Below are 19090 nucleotides of genomic sequence, written 5' to 3' on the forward strand. Positions count from 1 at the left end.
TGCAAGATTCTCCATCAAAACCTTGCGTTGAAGTATAACTTAGTGGCAACCTACCATCCTTACTATAAGTATACTCCGCAGAGAATCTTGGAAAATGATCGGGTCAAACTACTGTGGGATCACACTATTGCCACCGACCACAGTGTTAATCATAACAGACCCGATCTAGTTCTGCTTCTGAAGGAAGAACGAGCGTGCTTTATAATCGATGTAGCCGTACCGTTGGACCGGAACACTGTTGAAAAACAGCACGAAAAAATCCGGAACTACGGCCCCTTGGCAGACGATATGAAGCGGACTTGGAGACTACAAAAGATCGAAGTAGTCCCAGTAGTAATTTCAGCGACGGGATTAGTCCCGCAGAACTTACATAAAGCGCTGAAAACGCTCGATCTTAGGGCTGGACCATACATGGAGATGCAAAAAGCGGTTATCCTTGCAACCTGTGCTATAGTCCGAAGAGTCCTGTCCGGTAACAATCTGACCTAATGGGTTTCAGTCTTGATCCGCACTGGCTTCGATATAAGATCCATGTCTCTGTAGTGTAGAACCTCCGCGTCATTGGCTGAAGTGTTTGCGACAATCGGGATGTAGTAACACATTTTCGCATGGTCGCACACACTTTGCGTTAAAACGCATCATCGCTATGATGCGGGCCTTTGGATGTTGCCTTCAGCCCATCCTTAGGTTGGTCGCCCCTCGGTCCGGTTGGGCGGGAAGAGGGTCCGTGGGCTTTTTGAACTATATATATATATTTTCAACTTATAACGCACTTTCATGGTACCAATTCACGTTGTAAGTTGAGGTATGCCTGCACTTAAAGTGATTTTAAAACCCTATGAGCTAAAAAAGTACAGCTTCCCTTTATTCATAGTCTACAGGGTTAGGATAAAGGTATTAAAGCCAACATTTTCACAACCGTAAGAATGGAATTTCCATCAGTTTTTCTATTGCACTCGTAGCTCGTTGTGTAGTGTTATGAAGAATCTGAAGGAGATTTTTAAGTTGATTTCCGCAATGTGAGAAAATGTTCCATAAACAGACGGTGAATTGATTTTAATGTTTTGTCATGAAATTTAAATTTATGGTTTAAATCCATTTAGTTCGAAAAGTTCGAAAAATACTAAGAGAGTTCCAAGTACATGTTCACCTATTCGATAAGCTTAGCTTTTCCTCGATAGTCTACTTCGGGTCTGAACCTGGCTAAACACTGCAATATCATTCGCTTTTAGATAGCAACCTTAAGTCGCCATTTGTTGTCATTCTCATCATAAAATTTACGCAACCCTGGATCCATTAGAAGAGTAGAAAACTTCAGCCATTTTTTGCTCGTAGAAAAGGAGTTTTCGCGTTTGTGTTGAGACGAAAGGAAGTTTTTGTATTTCAAATTAAACAAGGAGATGTTCATTATAGTGTTACTAATTGGCCAGTGAGTTGAATTTTGTGTTAGTCGAGCAGACAGCGTGTAGAATAAGCGTGGAAACTGAGATTGAAGGTACGTCGTCGTTGTCGCCGCCGTCAGTAGAGAAAATTAAGGAGGGTCCTTACAAGGATTCCAATTTTTCCAAATGTGAATCTTCGCACCCGATGCCAATTTCGTTTCCTCTTTCGTTGCCTTTCTGTTCACGTGAAGGTTTTCAGAGTAATTCTTAAAGCATTCGCGAAAAAGTGTGAATCCCACTGAGAAAAATTAACAAAGCAGTGCATGAGTGATTTAGTGTTATTAATGCTCCACGAGTTTGATAATCGCCCGGCCGATAAAATCTTATCAGGAACCACAAGGCGGCCAAGCCCTTCCTTTTCTATTTGAGGCTCTTAAAGCTCGAGTGCCCCCAGTTCGCAACATGTGTCATAAACAAACACTTCTGAGACTCTCCCTGATGAATGATACTCGGTCTAGCGCTGCGAATGCCGATATAAACTAATGGAGACCTCGAGCTGCCGTCATGTGATTGAAGGTTGTTCACGGCGAGCTGCATTGTGGGTTTGCTTTCCAGGAGGCGTTTTCACATTAGAGAAGATCCCTCTGAGAATCACGGGATCAATTGGGAGTAATGGGGGTGCAAATCATGCCTTGGATGAGGATGTTTACGTTATTGGTCTTAGCTACCGACGGTGTCGAATAAATCTTGCCTCTGGAATATTTTTCAAAAAATAAAACAAGAAAAACATTAAGTAAACTAACAATCTCTGGAGCGGTGTGCGGGGGCGTTAAAATTCTAGAAAAAAAAATAGTCCTAAATGTCGAGTGATGTGTTTGTGCAAATTTTGTGAGTCACATCTAAAATTTTTCCAAAGGGGATCTCTCAGTGATTTTCAGTTCGCAGAGTTAACTCATATTGTCTTGGAGGCATTAGGGGCACAATCTTAACACTACCAAAGTCGAAGTTGAGTGAATTGACATGTAAACGGTCTCAGGATCAAACTCCTTTCAGGGAACAGGTGTGCGCCTTGTGTGTTTCGCTATTTGCGGTTGATCGATGAAAGGTAACGCTGGTGGTAGCCTTGCAGGTGGAATTGCGCTTCTTGCGGTCTAAGATGTCCTGCAGGCTTTGGCCGATAGCAGTAGTATCAGCAATAATCTTAAGATGAATCATCTTAATGAGCAGACACAAGACGTGGATCTAGCTTTCAACCGAAGCCGGTTTTATTGTTTAGTGTGCTTTCGATAAAAATTTTTCACGAAGCTGGTTGTCGGTTCTGGGTTTTTGTTTCTATTCAACCAATAGGGAAGGTGCCACCCGCTTGTCTGTAGTCAATGAGGGTGCAATTCAGCTTGCCATTCAAGATTATCTGTGTTGCTGGTTACAATAGGTGCGAAATATCGAAAAATCTAGTCTGATAGGTAGAATTGACGCTCTGGTTCTATACTACAGAGACATGGATCTTAAATCGAAAGGAGTACGAATCAAGACTGAAGTCCACTAGGTCAGATTGTTACCGGATCTGCATGTATAGTGCAGCCCTAAGATCGAGGGTTTTCAGTACTTTATGTAAATTCTGCGGTTCTAATCCCGTCGCTGAAATTACCACAGGGACTACTTTGATCTTTTGTAATCTCCAAGTCTACATCATGTCGTCTGCCAGAGAGCCGTAGTTCCGGATTTTTTTCTTGCTGCTTTTCAACAACGGTACGGCTACATCGATTATGAAGCACGCTTATTCTTCCTTGAGAAGCAGAACTAGATCGGGTCTATTGTGAGCAACACTGTGGTCGGAGGCAATAGTGTAATCCCCCAATAGTTTGGCCCGATCATTTTTCAGGATTCTCTGCGAAGTGCACTTATAATAAGGATGGTAGGGTGCCACTAAGTTATACATCAACGAAAGGTTTCGATGGAGAATCTTGCAGACGGAGTTATGACGATTGGTGTGTGTGCTTGTGTGGGTGTGGTGGGGGAGAAGCTGCAGCTTCTGAGCCCTCAGGCCATGTTGACCCATTGTACTCGCCACCCCAGTCTAATGGAATATTCCGAATTCGCTAACGTATCATAGAATTTCCGTTAGTGGATGCGATGCTACCCGTTGCAACTGGAGAACATCGCCACCAAAGATCTCATGTCTGATGCGTTCATAGGCGGGACATTCACATAGGAAATGCTCCGTGGATTCCTCATTACCGGAGGAACACGTATCATCATAATTCATATTCGGAATATATGCCCAGTTAGCGAATTATAACCTGTCAGAATGCCCACAATACTCCTGCGTCCTCCTGCTTTTCGATAGGATAAACTTTGCGCAAGACTGTCGTACGGAAGGTCGCGGTTCAAATCCGCTGGTGGCAGTGGGATTTGTATCGTGATTTGACGTCGGACACCAGTCGACTGAGCTGTGAATGAGTACCTGAGTCAAACCAGGGTAATAATCTCGGGCGAGCGCAATGCTGACCACATTGCCTCCTAGTATACCGTTACGGTCTTGAATGAAGTGCTCTAACACACTTCAAGGCCCTGATCCAACATGGATTGTTGCGCCAACGATTATTATTATTTCCGAGTTATCACAATCTCGGCAGATGCCGGATTTTACCTAATACTAGCACTAAATGCCAAGCATTTAGGCTCGGACGATCTTACTTACTTAAAAAGTAAAGGGGCGCTGGTGGTGGTGGTCGGTGGTAGGTCAGTGGGAGAATCCGTCAAGTACTCCCCGCAACATCGAGCACGTATGCAGAATGGTGTACTTCTGCATGGTTTGAACCAGACTGTGCGAAAGTCCCAGGACATCAAGGGAAGCCGTCAGGGATTTAGGTACAATACCTGTAGATGACAATATTATGGGAACTACAACCACCCGCTCGAGACGCCAAATTTCTTTGATTTCCCGAGCCAATGGCTCTTCTCCACGTATTTCCGTTCAACGTTGCTATTATGGGGGATAGCAACATCAATAATATACGCGGAGCAACCCGTCTTGTCAACTAACAGTACGTCAAGCTTGTTGTGTAGAGTGTGGCGATCAGTCAGAACTTGCCGGTCCCAATACATGCTGTAAGCAGAACTATCAAGTACTGCTTACGGCTCATATCGGTAAACCGGACATGTCCTCGTGATCAGCCCATGCTTGTATGCAAGATTTTGATGGATAACCTTACATACAGCATTATGCCTGGTGATGTATTGCACCGGTGCCATAACAGTACAGCCAGAAATGAGATGGTCCAACGTCTCTAACGCCGAACCACACATTCTGCACTGGTCGTTCTCCACCCGTTCTTTCATGATGAGCTTTTTGTAAGCTCGGATGGCGACCACGCCATCCTGAATGGCACACATGAACCATTACGTCTCAGCAAAGAGTTCCCCAGCACACAGTCATCTGTTCGACAGATGCAAATCGACAAATGGTTGCCAAAGACAATTCACGTGTTTACCGTGCATTGCCTTCGACTTCCATTCATCGATCCGCTCTTGGTCCGACTTCACCCCACTCAGAGGATTGAAAGATCGATCCTTCAAGTTAAATGGAGTCAGTCCCCAGTCTGCCTTACAGACAGCCGAATGCAAGGGATTCGCCTGCTCTTTGCTGTAAAAATAAGCGCGCAGCTAGTCGACTTGGCGATGATGTTGTGCCGCCACGTCAACCACGCCCCTACCTCTGATGTCACGAGGCAGATTCATCCGCTCCACGGCAGACTTTGGGTGATGCATTCGGAATTTGGACATAGTTGTCCGTATCCGCCGCTGGACGTTTTCTAGATCGGTCTCCGTCCACGGCAATATTCCGAATGCATAAGCCACTGAAGGGATAGCGAATACATTCAACGCGCTTATTTTATTCTTCCCCAAGAGATGCGATTTCAGCACCAGCTTTACGCGTCACAGGAATTCGGACAGCAGAGCTTCCTTCAGATCACCAACTCGAGCATGGGTTCCTTGCAGAATTCCTAGGTACTTGTAGAAGTCTGTCTCGGTCATAGCTTCGATGTGGAGGTCACCAATGCTATGTTCGGCATGCGGCTCGTGATGACCTTTGCGGATGGCTTGGATTCGACATTTGTCTAATCCAAACTCCATCCGAATATCACGGCTGAACATGTCAATTATTCGCAACAGACTTCAAAGATGGTTGTCAGTACCAGCATACAGCTTGATGTCATCTAGGTACATCAAGTGTGTCAGTTCGCACTTAGCACGTAGGCCATCTTTTATTGGAAAACCATGCCCTCTAGCATCATTCAGTAGCCATGAAAGGGGGTTCAGTGCCATACAAAACCAAAGAGGACTCAATGAATCCCCCTGGAAGATGCCCCTCCGTATACGGATAATGGACGTGATGAATTTGTAGAGGGTTGGTAAGCAAGTGATCGGTCTTGTGTCCACGGGGTCCTGCACCGTGTCCTTCTTAGGGATAAGGTAGGTAATCCCCGCAGTGAGGAAAGGTGGAAATTCCTCCGGCCGACTCATGACCTCATTTATACTCCGTGCCAACCGACTGTGTACGCTGGTAAATTTCTTATACCAGAAATTCTGCACCCGATCCAGACCTGGGCCCCTCCAGTTCTTCGAGATGTTTATGGCTCGTCGAGCTTCCTCTTCGGTAACATCCGCAAAATTCATGCCAGGTGTATTGGCATGGCGGGTGCCTTCGGCGGTGATCTACTCAGCATGCTCAGCTGAGTAACCCCCAAAGTCCACCCCGATGCTCTTTCGCTTCCGTCACCGAGAACTGTATTGTCTGGTTGGTGCTCTGAGGTGGCGGGGAGGAAGATAGGGCGGCAACCCTGTCGGCTGAACTAAAACCAAGTGGCCCAGGAGAACCCCCACGTGGTGGCACCGGGAAACGCTGTATCGCATTGACTTGCCGGCCGTGATGCAGTAGGCGAATGCTCCGAGGCCTAGTAAGGGCGATCAGACCCGAGTCTGTACGGGGACTCATTTGAAGTGGCTTCGGTCACGAAACCTTACCAGAGGTATACTGGTACCATGGGAACCGAGGTAGCCCCTGGACTCTTATACTTCAGGAGAATTCCTGTCGTATCTGAGTACAGCTCGGTTGGTTGCGGTTGGCCCCTTGTGGGAGCTTCATGGGGGCTGTGGTTGTGCTCAAGCGAGAAGAGACCTTCGGGCCTCGACGTGGTGTTGCGTATCAACACGGGTGCCGTACTCCATAGTTCGGTAGAGATTTAGGTAATTCTTGCATCCACCAGTATGAATGCTAAGCCATGCACTTGGTATAGACTGGTACCGTTGTGCTTGTCTCAGCGGGGCTCTGATTGTGGTCACAAAATCAATCCGTGCCTAAGAGGGCCGTAGGATTAAGTCTCAAGACAGGTACCTACGTTAAACACCGAGGACTTCACTGTATTGTCTGGGCGCTTTGTTGGGATTCGTTGAGAGATCTGAAAAAGCTCCGCTGGTTCCTCGCGTATGTTGCATTCTGGACACGTTTGGAATAACTTTCACCATACTGTCGTAACCGACTGCATATGACAGAAAGTTTCTGTTTTAGTGTGTCCAGAATTTCAACAACGGGTGTGTCACAGGGGATGGCATAGTTCCGGTAAACCCTCTGCACTTTATTTCTCACCCGTCTGCTGGCATTGCCAGTGCTGATCTGAATCAGTCTAGCAATATCCTGCCTTAGTGAGTCCCGCCGACGTTCCAGACGAATTTTCCATAGTGGATCTCTTTTGACCGTGCCATCTGATAGCCGCAACTGCATCACAATACACAAGTGATTGTAGTTGCAGCAGCGACATATCAACTCACAGTCGATGCAATCTCATCATTGATTTGAGATAGAATTCCCGGAGTTGCTGGAGATGCATGAGCCTGGGAATACCTGGTCTATGCAAAGGATCCATATCCGAGAATTCTATACACGCTCTTTGGAATTCGTCCCGAACCTCAGCGGAAACCTCAGCTGGACGGTGGAGAAGAGTGCTTCGGCGAGTACTGAACCTGTTGCCTGCAGTGCGGCGTGGTGTTGTTGATGCCGCCGCCTCTGCCCCCATCGACTCTCGGTCACCAGTCTCCCCGATGATTTCAAGTCGAACACGTTCCCTGATGGTGGCCGGGATTGTGTCGCTGCGAGTAATAAAGCGGTATGGTCTGCGACTCGCTGCACAGTCACGTGCGCGAATTGCGGGAAACGCTCGACGAATCTCTGGTGTAACAAGGGGCGGTAAGATGTTGTACCTGCCCCCGCCGTTATTTCGTAGTAGGAGCGGATGATGAAGAGGTTCAGTTCTTCAGTCCATTTCATCCGCTTCCTACGTGAACCTGCTGAAGTGGTCGCCACAGATTGTGGCGAAACAGCTGCAGCAGGCGGAGCTGTGCTCCTGGTCGTCGTGGCGCCTAGACGTCGAACCGCCCCACGACTAGCGGTTTCGACGCCGTACTGTCCATTACGAGAGCCCGACCCAGTCACCAAGTCAGACGACTCCCGCCGGTTATCCGTACCGGACCTTAAATTTCTCCTTCTCATTTTTGGTGGTGCATTTTATCCCTAGCTGCCAGGTGTTGAGATAGCTTCCTTAGTGAGTAATCTGCAAGACTGCAAAGTTCCTGTACTTTTGTCACCTACCCCCTGAGGCGCTGCGGTGGCGGGCCATTCAGATTGAAGCTATCTATCCCTCCTCCTTTGACAACCGGGCTTGGGACTTATTAAACTTTGCGGTACGCGTGCTTGGTTCTGGCAGGAAAAGTCTGGTGTGTCGAGCAGCATTTAGGCTATGCTACCTGTCATTGTGGGAAGCTTGTTCCCAGTTTTTGAAAACAGACTTAGCCAATGCTACTGATTCTCCAATTGCTGGTTCCGGTCTCGGCATAGGGGAGATTGACCCCTCTTTCGCTAAAGCATCCGAGATTTCATTCCCCTCTACACCACTGTGACTAGGTACCCAGAGTAGTTCCACTGTATTGAATCTAGAGGTAGAGTTCAAACGGTTTCTGCATTCCTGAACGATTTTCGAGGTGATCAACGCCTAAGACTACTCAACGCCCTCAATGCAGCTTGAATATCACTGGAGATTACGATGCGCCTGCAATTCAACCACTCGTCAATTATCCAGTTTGCCGCCTTTAGGATCGCATAAACTTCGGCTTCGGCTTCTCGTTTTTATTCGAGAGGTAGACTCCGGCTCCAGAACCCTCTTCTGGTTTTGAGCCACCGGTGTAGAAGGCATCCGTATATCCCGCCATGCATTCCTCTGGGACTTCCCAGTTTTCTCTACGCTTTAGGGTAACTTCATGTTTTCTACCAAACAAACATACGTGTCCGGATAGCTGAGTGGTTAGAGCGCAAGGCTGTCGTACGGAAGGTCGCGGTTCAAATCTCACTGGTGAATGAGTACCTGAGTCAAATCAGGGTAAATAATCTCGGGCAAGCCCAATGCAGATCACATTGCCTCCTAGTGTACCGTTACGGTCTTGAATGAAGTGCTCTAACACACTTCAAGGCCCTAATCCAACATGGATTGTTGCGCCAACGATTATTATTATTATTAAACATATGTATGGGGACACGAGAATCAAAAGGCATTGGAAGAACTGGATTCAGTCCTCCCGGTAACTCTTCCAATGCTCTGTGCCACCCACATCCGTTGTTTCCCCATAGATCTAATCGAATTAGTCTATGAGCTGCTCCCATTGCTGTGCTTTGAATAAATATATCCATGGGCTGCAAATTGATTAATGCATTCAGAGCTGCGCCGAATGTCGTGCTCATGGCACCAGTGATACCCAGACACACAGTTCTTTGCCGTGCGGCTAGTTTACGGTGAAAACCTTTTTGTCTCACCTTAACCCACCACACGACGGATACATATACGAACATCGGCCTAATGATGGAAACGTATATCCACATTACCACATTAGGCCTGAGTCCCCATGTCGAGGCAAAGGTCCGTCTGCACAGCCCATAAGCTGTGATAGCTCGTTTCATCTTTACCTCTACATGTTTGTTCCAAAGAAGTTTTTTATCTAGAGTGACTTCCAGATATTTCACTTCTTCGGAGAGTTGAAGGGTAGTACCCCTCATCTCAGGTAGGCAAAGTCCATCCAGTTTTCTCCTTTTTGTGAATAATACCATTGTGGTTTTAATTCGATTAACTGAAAGACCATGTCTGAGGCACCAATTGTCTATCAAATCAACGGCACGTTGTATATTCCTACACACCGTTCTAAGATCACGATCAACAGCAAGCACAGCCACATCATCAGCATAAGCTTGAGAGTGTATTGGCAAATTTTGCAGTTCGCATAGTAGAAAGCGCACCTTATTGGGGGCAGCTCTTCGTTGCTTCTGCAGTCAGATAGCGATCGACACCCACCTCAGCGCACACCAGTCTCTGCGCTAGCATAGGATGGAGCCAATTAATTAAAGCATCATCAACACCATGCTCTCTGGACAAGTGTCAAATCTAAGCCATCCGCAAAGATCATCACGAGCCACATGCCGGACATAGCATTGGTGACCTCCACATCGAAGCTATCACCGAGACAGACTTCTACAAGTATCTATGAATTCTGCAAGAGATGTTCGCTCCGGGGTCATCAATTTTGAAGTTATAAGACAACAACGTCAGGCTGCAGATTCCAAAATTTAAATGTCTTCGTGTTATTTATGAATTCCTCCATTCAGTATTCAAGTCCTGATTAGGTACAGTTTTTATTGTAATTCAAATTACTATAATATTACTTTTTACATAACTCTTTCACTATAATTATGAAGAACAACACAGGCACCAATAATATTCGCCATATTACAATATTCGATATCCGTCTTTTTTTTTTACTGTGACATAAGTTGAAGATTGAATGGGTTTAGTTGGTTACTCAACGTTGAGCGAAAAAATTAATTGCCCGGAAAATATAAGTTTTACATTTCACATTTTTTTCCGTCACCTACTCTGCTCTTCACCCCTGTAGCGAGGTCTGAACTGAGTGGAGAGCGCCGGTGACGTCATCTGTCCGCTGGTATTCGCAAAATTCGAAATAAATTTCGAATGCCGCGAATCCTGCCGCGCCACAAACCCATGCTCGAGTTGGTGATCTGAAGGATGCTCTGCTGTTCGAATTCCTGCGACGTGTAAAGCTGGTACTGAAATCGCATCTCTCGGAGAAGAATAAAATAAGCGCGTTGATTGTAATTGCTATCCCTTCACTGGCTTATGCATTCGGAATATTGTTGTGGACGAAGACCGATTTGGAAAACGTCCAGCGGCGGATACGGACAACTATGTCCAAATTTCGAGTGGATCAACCAAAGTCTGCTGTGGAGCGGGTGAACTTGCCTCGTGACATCGGAGGTAGGGGCGTGGTTGACTTGGCGGCACAAAATCATCGCCAAGTCGACTCGCTGCACGAGTACCTAAATACTTCACGGCTTCCCTTGATGTCCTGGGACTTTCGCACAGTCTGCTTCAAACCATGCAGAAGTACACCATTCTGCATACGTGCTCGATGTTGCTGGGAGATCACGACGGATTCTCCCATTGACCAGCGCCCCTTTAGTTTTTAAGTAGGTAGAATCGTCCGAGCCTAAATGCTTGGCACTTAGTGCTAGTATTAGGTAAAATCCAGCATCTGCCGAGATTGTGATAACTCGGAAAATAATAAAATATTCAGTTTCGGTAGTCTGAGGAAAACGCCAAAACCTTTATATACGTGATGTGTTTAGCTTCCGATTTCCCATTTGCATGCTTATTTTTAAACAAATGTTAAAGTATATTTCAAACTTTTTTAAGATATGATATGATGTCTTTTACAGAATCATATAACTGGACAATGAGTGAATATCACTTGCGTAAATAAGCAACCCAATTCGAAAACTCGCATCAACAAAACAATCTGAACGCGCTCTAGTGCAAAATATTACAAGTTGAAGAAACAAAATCAAAATCCAAGAAATCTGGGCAAAACTATGAACCTGTGCTCTGCAATTGGTGCAGGTCAAGGCAGCAGTAGTAGTAACAGTGATAATATGCCCCCCGAGACAGTAGCCAGACCGAAAGTGGTCACGGTGAAACATCCAGAATCGAATAAACCCAAACCCACAGTTAAGAAATCGAAACCGATCCAAGCGGATCAAGATGTTTTGAAAGCACTGCAAAGATGTCGCGATGAAGGCATAAAAAGACTTGATCTCAGTAAATCATCGATAACTGTTATTCCGCCATCCGTGAAGGATTGTGTTCATTTGACTGAATTTTATTTATACAGTAATAAGATTGCTTCACTACCACCAGAAATTGGTTGTTTGACAAACTTAAAAACGCTCGCACTCAATGAAAACTCACTAACATCGCTGCCTGACACGCTGGCTAACCTGAAGCAACTGAAAGTGCTTGATCTTCGGCATAATAAACTTGCCGAAATCCCAGATGTCATTTATAAATTGAAATCGCTAACAACGCTCTATTTACGATTCAATCGAATACCGAGTGTTGCAGATGATATACGAAATCTTACGAATTTAACTATGCTCAGTTTACGTGAAAATAAGATACGAGAACTTGGTCCAGCCATTGGAGCATTGATCAATTTAACGACACTAGATGTGTCCCATAACCACTTGGAGCATTTACCAGAGGAGATAGGATGTTGTGCTAATCTAAGCGCATTAGATTTGCAACATAATGAGCTTCTCGACATTCCAGAAAGTATTGGCAACCTGAAAAATTTGACGCGGCTAGGTTTAAGGTAAGTTTGAATGAGTGGACAACGCGATGACTGTTTCCCTATTCCTGGTATCCTTTTTCTCTTAATAATAATATTCGACTGTGTTAATGTTTCAGATACAATCGGCTCACATCTATACCAACATCTTTGAAAAACTGTAAATACATGGACGAGTTCAACGTGGAAGGAAATCAGATTTCTCAGTTGCCGGATGGTCTCCTCGCTAGTCTAAATTCGCTAACAACTATTACTCTCTCACGAAATGCTTTTCATAGCTACCCATCAGGTGGTCCAGCTCAATTTACAAATGTAACGAGCATCAATCTTGAACATAATCAAATAGACAAGATTCCATATGGTATATTCTCGCGTGCCAAAGGTTTAACTAAATTGAATATGAAAGAAAATGCTCTAACGTCTTTGCCACTTGATGTGGGCGCTTGGGTAAATATGGTTGAACTAAACTTAGCTACTAATTCACTGACAAAGTTGCCCGATGACATATTAGCTCTGCAAAATTTGGAAATACTGATCTTGTCTAATAATTTGCTCAAAAAAATTCCAAACACAATTGGGAATTTGCGAAAGTTGCGTATTTTGGACTTGGAAGAAAATCGTATTGAAAATCTACCAAACGAAATAGGACTTTTACACGAACTCCAAAAGCTCATATTACAAACCAATCAGATAACAATTTTGCCTCGAACTATTGGTCATTTAACGAATTTAACGCATTTATCGGTGAGCGAAAATAATCTGCAGTATTTGCCAGAAGAGATTGGATCCCTTGAAAATCTGGAGAATCTTTACATAAATCAAAATCCATGCCTTGAAAAATTGCCGTATGAACTAGCTCTTTGCCAAAATTTAAAATATTTAAACATCGACAAATGCCCATTGAGTTCAATACCGCAAGAGATACAGGCGGGAGGTCCCTCGTTAGTTCTGCAGTGGCTAAAAATGCATTCTCCATATCGACAAATGTGATTCTTTTCACAGAACGTAATCGAGAGTAAAGTCGATTCTACTGTATTTAAAGTTAACTTGACGAAATCGCGTGATTGTGTTAAGCTAGAATGTCGATTTTGTCGTTTCAAATCCTTTGAAAAACAATTGAACGTAGTTGAACTCAATTAGAAGATAAGTCATAAGCACAGCAACTAAACAAAATTATTCCCAATGCAAAAGTGAATAAAAACCTAGGATAAAACTTAGTATTTAACTACTTGTATCTGAACTCCTGGCGTTATTAAATGATGGCAACATAAGGACAACAGAAACCATACAAAGAAAATACAATAAACAGTAAAATAGAAGAAAAAATATTTAAAATGAAATATAAAATATAAATGTGTGATTGAAAATAGCTTTAAAATCGCTTCTGATAAAGTTTGTGAAACAAAAAAAAAATTAAATATTTTGACTGTTATTATATTATCATATAATATAATTAGTGGAGACACTTAGGAAACAAATAGTCTTATTCCATGTTATAACATATTTTGCATTTGAGCGAACATTGACCACATTGCGAGAGAGATCATCCGGCTTTGTTACGTTGAATTTCACACAAAAAGTGAGTATTTTGTACTAAGATTTTAGATCTTTTGGAGCTTTTTTGTTTTTTGCATGTACAACAGTCATAAGTTTGGCAAACAAAACATGGAGAAGCTAACAACAATTGTAATTTAAGATGAATCTTTATTTCGGCTTTGCCTTCTGGAGAACTATATTCACATACCTAATGAATTTCACTATTCCTGTAAATTTGGTCCGGATAGAGTTGAGAGTCTCACCATTTACTAAGAATACCAATCCTAGCAATTTAAAGTACTCAGTTTCATCATGAACGTTGCAACAACCGGTATCTGGTCTAGGCCTGCCTTAATAAGGAACTCCAGACATCCCGGTTTTGCGCCGAGGTCCACCAATTCGATATCCCCAAAAGCTGTCTTGTGTCCTGGCCTACGCCATCGCTCCATCTTAGGCAGGGTCTGCCTCGTCTTCTTTTTCTACCATAGATATTGCCGAGCTGGATCATCCTCATTCATACGGATTAAGTGACCCGCCCACCGTAACCTATTGAGCTGGATTTTATCCACAACCTGATGGTCATGGTATCGCTCATAGATTTCGTCATTGTGTAGGCTACGGAATCGTCCATCCTCATGTAGGGGGCCAAAAATTCTTCGGAGGATTCTTCTCTCGAACGCGGCCAAGAGTTCGCAATTTTTCTTGCTAAGAACCCAAGTTTCCGAGGAATACATGAGGACTGGCAAGATCATAGTCTTGTACAGTAAGAGCTTTGACCCTATGGTGAGACGTTTCGAGCGGAACAGTCTTTGTAAGCTGAAATAGGCTCTGTTGGCTGACAACAACCGTGCGCGGATTTCATCATCGTAGTTGTTATCGGTTGTGATTTTCGACCCTAGATAGGAGAAATTGTCAACGGTCTCAAAGTTGTATTCTCCTATCCTTATTCTTCTGCGTGTTTGTGTTTGACCAGTGCGGTTTGATGTTGTTGGTTGATTCGTCTTCGGTGCTGACATTGCCACCATATATTTTGTCTTGCCTTCATTTATGTGCAGCCCAAGATCTCGCGCCGCCTGCTCGATCTGGATGAAGGCAGTTTGTACGTCTCGGGTGGTTCTTCCCATTATGTCGATATCGTCAGCATAGGCCAGTAGTTGGGTGGACTTGAAGAGGATCGTACCTCTTGCATTTACCTCGGCATCACGGATCACTTTCTCGAGGGCCAGGTTAAAGAGGACGCATGATAGCGCATCCCCTTGTCGTAGACCGTTGTTGATGTCGAATGGTCTTGAGAGTGATCCTGCTGCTTTTATTTGGCCTCGCATATTGGTCAGGGTCAGCCTAGTCAGTCTTATTAGTTTCGTCGGGATATCGAATTCTCCCATGGCCGTGTACAGTTTTACCCTGGCTATGCTATCATAGGCGGCTTTAAAGTCGATGAAGAGATGGTGCAACTGATGTCCATATTCCAACAGTTTTTCCATCGTTTGCCGCAGAGAGAAAATCTGATCTGTTGCTAATTTGCCTGGAGTGAAGCCTCTTTGGTATGGGCCAATGATGTTCTGGGCGTATGAGGCTATATTGCCTAGCAAGATAGTGGAGAATATCTTATAGATAGTACTAAGCAACGTGATACCTCTATAATTACTGCACTGTGTGATATCTCCCTTTTTATGTATGAGAGATTTAATGCCAATCATCAGGCATTGATTCGCTGTCCCACATCTTGAGCACAAGTTGATGAACCACTTGGTGTAATTGGTCGCATCCATATTAAAACAATTCGGCTGTAATTCCATCGGCTCCTGGCGACTTATGATTTTTAAACCGATGAATTGCACGGAGTGTTTCTCCTATACTTGGTGGTGGCAGTATTTGTTCATCGTCTTCAGTTGGCGGGACCTCCAACTCGCCGATGTTCTGATTGTTCAATAGTTCATCAAAATACTCAAACCATCACTCCAATACGCCCATTCTGTCGAAAATCAGATTTTCCTCTTTGTCTCGGCAGGATGAACATCGAGGTGTATAAGACTTCATCCTGCTGATTTGTTGGTAAAACTTGCGCGCTTAGTGCGGTTGCTCCCTGTACTTTTCAGGTTCACAGACCTGTTGGTTCTCCTAGGCTTCCTTTTTCCGTCTGTGAAGTCGCTTCTCCGCTCGCCGGAGTTCGTGATAAGTCTCTGCGCGTGCCCGTGTTCTGTGAGAATGCAGCATTACTCGGTATGCGGAAAAAATACGCCGCCCGAAAGCACCTGAAAGGAAACAAAAAAGTTGGAAACAGGCTCATCACACAAATTAAGGATGAAGCGACGAAAAATAAATTAAGTCCGGCTGAAATTGTTTCCAAACTGAATCTTCCCATCAAAAAAGGCGTGTTCAGCAAATTTTGCAGGCCGATATCAATTTAAAATACAAGAAACTCGCGAAAGCTTCGCACCTAACACAGTGCCATAAAACCGCCCGGTTAGATTTTGCACGGAAACATATGAAATGGGAAGATGAATGGAAAACAGTTATCTTTTCTGATGAAAAGAAATTCAATTTAGATGGCCCCGATGGGTTTAGTTGTTACTGGCACGACCTACGAAAAGATAACCCTCCGCGTATGAGCAGAAACTTTGGTGGTGGAAGTTTAATGATTTGGGGTGCTTTCTCCTATCATGAAAAACTTCGTCTTGGGATAGTACCCACAAAAATGAACTCAGACATTTACACCGATTTGTTAGAGGTTATTCTTGTCCCATATTTAGACGAGAAAAATAACATAGATTTTATTTTCCAACAAGATAACGCCGCCGTCCATGCTTCCCGATTCACAAAATCTTACCTAGATTCTAAAAACATAAAAATAATGGAGTGGCCCTCCCGTAGTCCCGACATAAACCCAATCGAAAACCTTTGGGGAATACTATCCAGAAGGGTTTATGCAAATGGGCGGCAGTTTAGCTCAGTCGCTGAATTAAAAAAGAAAATATTAGAGTGCTGGGGGGAAATCGATGATAATGTACTAAAAACCCTTATTAATTCAATGCCAAACAGAATATTTCAAATAATAAGAAATAATGGTGCAAAAACAAAATACTAAAGTTTGATTGATGTCTTTTATTAGATTGGTAAAAGTGTTACAATGAAAGTGCACCTATGGAAATTGCGCACTGAAATGCTATTTTTTGTTAATTTTTTTAAGAATAATATTTATTTCGTTATTTTTTGTTTGTATTATAATTTAAAATAAATGTGTCCACTTTACTTTGAATATAATATTTTGTTTTAACATGAATTTCATCTCAAAATTGAAAAAAATTGGGTGTGCCTATAGAAATTGCGCTCACTGTATGTCATAAAAGGCATCTAACGAAGGTTAGAAATTTGTGGCAACCTGCAAATTTCGATTGATCATCTTTCTAATGAAACATTATTTTAACGTCAAGGTGAATTTTTATAATACCTTGCTCGGTCATATGAAGGGGAAGCACGGCCTTGGGAATCGTAATGGCAATATTGACAGGTTTCTGCGTCCACTGCTTCGTCATGGGGGGCATAGTGTCTGCTATAAATTCAATTGGGTTTCAACAGTAGATTTTGTAGTTGCCTTCTGGATGTCCGTAAGAAGCGAGGTGCTGACATAGGCTTCGAAGGGAATTATCATCTGATGTCGCTTGCGTGTTGCGTACACCGTTTCTCACCGAATTGCAGAACTTCGACTCCAAAACTTTAATCCCGCCTGCTTACTTGATCCAATTGTTGTTTGACAATGAGAGGACTCTGTTGCTGATCGTACGGCAGATGTCCTGAATTGTCTACTTGAAAATATTGATAAACATTCGGCTACGACTAAAAATGATGTTTTCTCTGGCGCTGCTAATGATATCGTCATTTGTTAGCATGAACAGGAAGTGTATCTGGAATGTTCTATGCAGAAGCGGCATTCCAGGGAAACTAGTAACTATTATCACAGCGGCATAAAACGGCTGAAAATGACACGTGCTGCATCGGTTTGAAATTTCAGAAGAATTTGATGTCTAGAGCGGCAACCGACAGGGCTGGATTCTGTCGCCGATACTATGGTGTGTTTCATAATTATACGATAACTGGTTTAACCTCTTGTTCTAACCTAAACTAAGTGGGATTTTTTGTTCTTGAAGAAGGACTTTGATTGGCGCACAAACACATAACATAAAACAGTGAAGAAAAAGCGCAAACTTCTTGAAAAATCAAATTTAGGGATAAATGACAACCACGTGTAAAAGGGAAATAGAGACCAAAAATGTGCGCCTTTAGTAAAACTGTATCATCAAGAAATTTAGCGAAACATACAGTTAATAAACGTCACAAGACAGTGCATACTGGGATATGATGATAGGTTTGATGAATGGGAGGCATTTTCTACATAATACATTTCATGATTTTTAGCACCTTTACAGTTGCATTGTAGAAAAAAGGTTGTGAAGACGTTGCTAACATAGTTTTCGGAATATACACAGATACACTATTCTAGTCTAAATTCAAGGCCAACAACGGATCAGAAATTAATTTTCATATAGTTTCCGCAATATTTTATTTTAGATTAAAATTCACGACCAGTTTCAAATGATGTGACCCACTTTCAAGTATAAAACATCTTTAAATTTATATTTTCAGATTCAATGAACAACGCAGATGATTTTCCTTAGGCGTCATTATAGGAAAATACTTTTCCCAATGTTCGAATTTATCTGACAAATAAACAAGTATCTGTTAGCGTCACGCTTTATTGAACCCCAAACATCTAGTCATTTATGGAAACGATATTTTACGTTTACAATATGTATTGATTTTTAGTACGATGAAACCATATTCTGTATTTGCTTTTTTTTATATTTATACTCTTAAGGAAAAAAATTGTGCTTTTTTTATATCATTACTATGAAAAGCTAATTATGTATGTGTCTACAGTATATATAAAATGCTTTTAAAGAAAAGATGAATTACATTATAAATAATGAATAAAGTAACTAGTAAAAGGATCGCCAAACGGAATTGTTTAACGAGCATTTAAATAAAAATAAATTGTCAACATAATCATAATAATGCTGGAGACAAGACATCTAGCATATGTTCTAACAATGCGTACATGTTGATGGCATTTTTATGTGTTCAGAAGTAATGAAGAGGAAAGCATTTTTATAATAAGCATATGAATATCGAGCAAGAAAGTATGCTTGAACATGACGAATAAAGCCAGACAAAAGAATTTCAACATCATTTTTATTTCGTTCTCTGAAATTAGTTCCTTTTTATTTATTCGCTCGGTAAAACGATTAACATTGCATTTTAGTTGCGTATGTGTGAAATATTTCAATTTATTTATTTGTCTCTTTTATTTTTGTTTAGCATTCAAAAGTAGAAAGAAAAACAAGTTTATGTTCGACATTCAATAACAAATT

General features: G+C 42.8%; 1 protein-coding gene across 2 annotated transcripts; it reads left to right on the forward strand.

Annotated features, from left to right (window-relative positions):
* The first annotated feature begins 1292 nt into the window (after nt 1-1292).
* On the forward strand, nt 1293-18671 carry LOC119651628 (leucine-rich repeat protein soc-2 homolog). 2 transcript variants are annotated; one of them, XM_038055289.1, is made up of 4 exons: nt 1293-1495; nt 11218-12149; nt 12245-13704; nt 18306-18671. In XM_038055289.1, exons 2-3 carry the CDS (start codon nt 11371-11373, stop codon nt 13113-13115), a joined length of 1650 nt encoding a protein of 549 aa, XP_037911217.1. In that variant the 5' UTR covers nt 1293-1495; nt 11218-11370; the 3' UTR covers nt 13116-13704; nt 18306-18671. The 2 variants fall into 2 exon arrangements, with proteins under 2 accessions (XP_037911217.1, XP_037911218.1); XM_038055290.1 differs by having other exon boundaries at nt 1295-1429.
* Nucleotides 18672-19090: the final 419 nt, after the last annotated feature.

Source organism: Hermetia illucens, chromosome 3, assembly GCF_905115235.1.
Source record: "Hermetia illucens chromosome 3, iHerIll2.2.curated.20191125, whole genome shotgun sequence".
Classification (NCBI taxonomy): domain Eukaryota; kingdom Metazoa; phylum Arthropoda; class Insecta; order Diptera; family Stratiomyidae; genus Hermetia; species Hermetia illucens.

Coding starts and splice junctions, on each gene's coding strand:
- LOC119651628 (XM_038055289.1), top strand. CDS start 11,371: ATGAACCTGTGCTCTGCAATTGGTGCAGGTCAAGGCAGCAGTAGTAGT. Junction 12,150..12,244: donor TTGACGCGGCTAGGTTTAAG/GTAAGTTTGAAT, acceptor TTAATGTTTCAG/ATACAATCGGCTCACATCTA.